The 6,000-nt window shown below is 48.0% G+C and overlaps 1 protein-coding gene across 1 annotated transcript in view; it reads right to left on the bottom strand.

The window, feature by feature from the left end:
- Positions 1-1,843, bottom strand: part of LOC145411137 (LYR motif-containing protein 2) — a 31,253-nt gene extending 29,410 nt beyond the window's left edge. The window contains exon 1 of the mRNA XM_080281189.1: positions 1,757-1,843. Coding sequence (XP_080137315.1) covers positions 1,757-1,819 — 63 coding nt within the window. The 5' untranslated portion in view covers positions 1,820-1,843. The remainder of the gene's footprint in view (positions 1-1,756) is intronic.
- Between the last annotated feature and the right edge of the window lie 4,157 nt (positions 1,844-6,000).

Raw genomic sequence — 6,000 nt, forward strand, 5'->3', positions numbered from 1 at the left:
CCCTAGGTTAGGTCAGGTTAGGTTAGGTTGGGTTAGTTTAATGCAGATTAGTATGTTGTCAATTAATTTTGATCTTGATTTGGGGGGATAAACCCACTTTTGGGAATCTTACTCAAAATTACAAAAGGGGGATTTTCCCCCCAAAATGAAGGTCAAAACTAATTAAAACATGGTACTATTTTGCAGGTCAATTTTTACACGTTACCCTCATCTGATTTTCGACTTTTCGTTAACATTTTCTAGTAGAACTGGTCATTCTAAGAATCTTTTCTTCTATGACATTTCCCTCGCAAATTGATAATAAACGAGTTACACACGATTTACTTCCACCAATCACAATCACAGACGAGCGCGCACTCTGTCCGCTCACCCGCTCACATTTGAAAGTTTGTCCCGGAAGACCAAACTTTACACGTACTCCTCATTTTTACACGTTGCCCTCATCCGATTTTCTCATCCAACCTCAGTGTTTCCTGTTGTTTTTGGTGTGATTCCATCGATTTGACCTTTGTTTCTATCGCAAGTCGCTAGTTTTTGTTGAACGCCACTAGCGACTTCCAGTGGAAAGGACCGGTCCAAATCAACAAAAATCACACCAAAAACAACCGAAAACATTCAGGTTGGATGTTTGTTATCACTTGAAATGTAATTTTTTGCGGTTCTTCCCCCTCCCCCAATAATACTGGGGACCTGTGGGAAACCGGGGTGTTGGGTGGGGGGAAAAACGCAAAAGCGAGTGATTTCCTACTGGAACTGTTATCAAAATCAAATGAAAAACACTAAAATCCTTCGGAAGAAAATAATTTTAAGCTTCTTAGGGAATTCGTGTTTCCTAACTGGGGGGCTTTGCCCCCCAGACCCCCTAACCCTGGCCGTGCTTCCTAACTGGGGGGCTTCGCCCCCCAGACCCCCCATGACATTAACCAAACCTCATCTAACCTAACCTAACCGAGTGTAAATAAAAAATAATGCATTTACCTAGCAGTTTACAGTTCCTCATCTGCATCTGAAGAGCCGTCTGTAGCTGTAAACGGCAACAACAATTCAAGAAACGATTCAAGAAAAGATTGTAACACTAACCAAAAATTACTGAAAATGTTAAAGAAAAATCGAAAATCACTAACAAAAACAACTGAAAATGTTAAAGAAAAGCCGAAAATCGCATGAGGAGTACGTGTAAAGTTTGGTCTTCCGGGACAAACTTTCAAATGTGAGCGGGTGAGCGGACAGAGCGCGCGCTCGTCTGTGATTGTGATTGGTGGAAGTAACTCGTTTATTATCAATTTGCGAGAGAACTGTCATAGAAGAAAAGATTCTTAGAATGACCAGTTCTACTAGAAAATGTTAACGAAAAGTCGAAAATCGGATGAGGGTAACGTGTAAAGTTTGACCATTTTGCATTGGAAACCATAAAAATAATAATAAAAGAAAACGTTGGTTACTTCCAAAAATTTACCTGTTAATCTGTCTACAGTACCCTGCACCATCCGACCAAGTAAAACTACCATACTGCTAGTAATGTCAGCTTTACACAATATTTGATAAAATATATAACTGTAGCTGAGTCTTCCATAAATAAGGAAACACAGCTAAATCTTTAAATAACTGTATCAGTCATTCAATGATGGTAACCAGAATAAACTATTTGGAAAATAATCATCCGGACTGACTGCGTCAAGTTCGCTAGGGACCCTTCATCATGCATAAGCACTACCAACTGCAGACTGGAACGTCCCATTGACTGATCTGAACTTACCCTCTTTAAGCTTAAAGTCTGTTGAGGTAACTTCTTGCAAAGACAAGCACTTATCAACGTCATGCTGCGGTGCTCTGACAACCTAGGAGATGAAACTAATGCTTTGTTTATAGTACGACTCACCAGCTCACAACGTCCCACAGCTACCCAAACATACTCGTAGATGCTCAAACTTACTTGCTAAAGTACTGGATAAGAAATCTTTGAACTCTAAAATGCAGCGTAGTGCCCCCTGGAACACCCAGCCACCCCCACAAGGAATACAGCGTAGTGCCCCCATGAATTCCCGGACACCCCCACAAGGAGCCCACGGAGGAGCAGCAGCAGCGCGCCGGGACTCGGTGCGACAACGGCCTAAGTCAGCCCGGGCCGCGCGCCCCTATGACCCGGAGCCCGCCCGCCGTCGCCATAGCAGGAATACTGCACTACCTTCCAGGCGAGCCTTCACCAACCAGCTAAGGGGTGGAGCTGCCTATCCAGCTCCTGCCAGCACCCCAAAGGAGACAGCCAGTAGCCGCTCACGCCTTTGTCAGGAGACGACCAGTAGCCTCTCTGAAGGTGTCTTCCTCTTTGAGATGGACAGTAGCCGCTCGCCCCTCGCTAAGGTAACGGCCTGTAGCCTTCCTGAGGGTAATCAGGAGATGGCTGGTAGCTGCTCCCGCCTTCGCCAAGAGACTACCTGTGGTCGCTCTGAAGGTGTCCTTCCGGAGATGGCCGGTAGCTGCTCCAAACCCCCCCTGAAGGAGATGGCCTGTAGCCGCTCCCACCTTCGTCAGACGGCCTGTAGCCGCTCCAAAGGCTTTCCCCCTGAGACGGCCAGTAGCTGTTCGCCCCTTGCTAAGGAGACGGCTGGTAGCCACTCTGAGGGTAATGAGGAGATGGCCGGTAGCCGCTCCCGCCTTCGTCAGACGGCCTGTAGTCACTCCGAAGGTGTTCCCCCTGAGGTGGCCGGTAGCTGCTCCAAACCCCTCCTGAAGGAGTCGGCCTGTAGCCACTCCTGCCTTTGTCAGACGGCCTGTAGCCGCTCCAAAGGTGTTCCCCCTGAGTCAGTAGCTGCTCACCCCTCCTGAAGGAGACGGCCTGTAGCCACTCTGAGGGTAACAAGGAGACGGCTGGTAGCCGCTCCCACCTTCATCGGACGGCCAGTAGCCGCTCCGAAGGTGTTCACCCTGAGTCGGCCTGTAGCCGCTCTACACCCCTTCTACAGGAGTCGGCCTGTAGCTGCTCTGAAGGTGTCCCTGGGTTTGCTGGCAGTCACTCATCTTCTCAGGCCACAGCCAATAGCCGGGCCTTGGCGGCTTGTAGCTGCGCCCCTAGGAAGCCACAGCCAGTAGCCGGACCCTATGGCAGGAAGTGGCCGAGAGCCGCCCCGCTGCCTAAGCTTGACACCTGTTCCCCGACCCCTAACGCAGAGGGCGTAGAGGAGTATTGGAGAGGCCCCGTAGTCTCTCCCGACCTCTGCTCCCTATGACCGGCTCTGGAGGAGACCTACCTAATGGACCGTGACACAGACTGGAGCTGCAGCCCCTTCCTGTCGGCGCCGCCCAGCCCTGGGGACTGCAGTCCTCAGGAACCCCAGACCATCCCTAGAACACCTGGGCGAGAACTCCCTACACCTCGACGGCGGAGGACCTCCCCCTCCTTCAGGAGCCTGAACGACCAGTTCAGGCAATTGTTCGGCCCCAGCCCTGAGGGCCCGCACTCCTGTCCCCAGCCCTGAGAGTACAGGACCATTTGCCACCCACAGCCCCGGATGAGAGCAGACGCCCCTGCGCGTGATCTCGTGCCCCCTGAACACGGAGTCTCCTGGTGGTGCCCAGCCCCATCAGTAGCGGAGCTGTGTTGCTCCTCAGCCACACCCTTGGCGCCAGATTAACCATAGTGACTGTAATTGTGCAATGATAGTGGTTGAGCAGTGACGAGGCGGAATAGTGTGTTGACAGTGATAGACCAAAGTGTTGGAAAGAAGTATAGACACAGTGAACTACCATACAGTAATAAGGTAAACACCAAAGCAATGGAGTGTGACGGTAATTGATCAAAAGCAACGTATCCATCCATCTATTGCCAGACGCCTCAATCCCGTTTGGGGTGGCCACAAACAAATTACTCCACATCGCCCTGTCCCTCGCCATTTCACTGCCCTGCTCCCAACTCACACCCCCCTCTCTCATATACCTCTCCACCCTATCCCTCCATCTCATCCTCGGTCTCCCCCTCCCCCCCCTCCACCTCACTCACATACACTCTCTTCGTCAGTCTTTCACCCTCCATCCTCTCCACATGGCCAAATCACCTCAGTGTATTCCTCCTAATGCTTCCTATCACAACCTACGAGTAGAAAATAACAAAGTGAACACGCTACCACTAGACTCTACCTCATACTACCATAATCATAATTAGACCCCAGTGTCTTTAATCTCCCCCCTAGTGAGAAATAGCTCTAGCATCTCCACTCACTTAGAGACCCTGGACTATACCAATTTAGAATATTCCCAAACAGTATCCTGTGAGATACTATTAACCCTATCTACTTATAAGAGTTTATAATCGCCCAGTATATCGTGTCTGTAACATCTGTTGATTCCCCTGTCTGACTAAGTAATACACGTGTAAGGTTATTGCCTGGAGTATTTTTGTCCTGCCTCTCTCTTATTTGTCTAAGATCATCTCGAAAGAGAGCCCCGCTATACGTTAGGCATTTAAGGAACGGAAAGCCGAACCTAAAACACCTAGCATTACAAATACATTTAGCAGATACTATCCAATGCAACAGTTAACCACTTGACTGTGGTAATGTCTTTTCTATTTTATTCTTGTTGTCTCCACACAAATTTATTCAGCATAAGAGGATGACTTTAAACTGGAAAGGATAGATGTGCTGTAGCCTTCTTAAACTCCTTCATCATGAGAGGCCTTTCATAACTTGAATGAAATCATGTGTTAGTAAAAAAAAAAAAAAAAAAAAAAAAACTAGAAGGGTTGATTGCTTGAGTCAACACTAATGTTTTAGTTCTTTTACCTTAACTTGGTCCAGATTATTCTTTTTGCAGCTTTTTTCACATAGTTCGGAGAGACTAAAATGGTACTGCAACACTACATCCCTTTCATGGCATTTCTTTGTGATTAGCATCATATTCTAGTGTTTATGTATTGTTACAACAAATCAGTGGAGATAGAGATGGCAGTTTTGGCCAAGTTAGAACAAAAAGGGTATAGGTTATTCATGCTGCCTCCAGACATATTGGGTGTGGCCTTTTTTAATGAGGGGGTCAGTAATAATTTTATATAGCACCCTTGTTCAAAATATCTCCACAAAACTAAGTAAAATACTATGGAAATAGCAAGAACAATATTAAAAATACTTTATCATATCGAAGAGAGTATACTCTTATACAGTGTCACTGATGTGGATTACAGTAATCCCTGCACGATCCGGATGCCCACTATCCGGACACCCCAGTTACCGGACATTTTGGTCCCAGGACTTAATAATCCCAAAATTGCCCCCAAATTGCAAAAAATTATTTAAAAATCCGACTTTCCCCCCCCCCCGTAATTTGAAATCGGCGCATGGCGCAGACCAGCTGTTTTCGTATGTAGTTCCACCGCCGTCAGCTAGAGCACCCCTGCATCCTCCCCATTTACTGCCCGTCTCTTGCTGGGAGTGCATGCTCGTCATCATGGCTGCCCACGTGCTTGCTTTTGTGGTGGTGCCCTACTTGCTGCAGGCTCTCCTGCCTCTTCTTCATGTGTGTGATGATGGCCCCACCGCCCGAGAAGAGGAAGAGAGTGGTTTTGACTCTGGAGAAGAAGAGGGAGATATTGGGCAAGATGGACGCAGGATGGTCGACCTCACGCATCCTTTGTGAATTCAACCTGGCCTGATCTACATTGTTTGATATCAAAAGATCCCGTGACAAACTTATGCAGTACACGGCTGACTTCTTGTTGAAGAGCAAATGCAACGTGGAGAAGAAGATGTTTACTCCCCGGTATGCAGAAGCTGACCGCTCCACTTTGATTTGGTATCGACAACAATGTGCTGCTGGTGTGCTGGTGCGTGCACGCAGCTGAAGGCTGCTGCTGAGAAGTTCACAAGGCTTCACGACGCCCCAGACTTCAAGGCATCTGAAGGTTGGCTTTTCACGTTCAAGTTACGGCATGGCCTTACCAACCGTAAGGCCCATGGCAAAGCTTTGGCCGCCAATGAGGATGGAGTAGAGGAGTTTCGGTACAAGGTG

This window comes from Coenobita brevimanus, chromosome 88 (assembly GCF_032717465.1).
Source record: "Coenobita brevimanus isolate Jiangsu-jjx chromosome 88, ASM3271746v2, whole genome shotgun sequence".
NCBI lineage: Eukaryota > Metazoa > Arthropoda > Malacostraca > Decapoda > Coenobitidae > Coenobita > Coenobita brevimanus.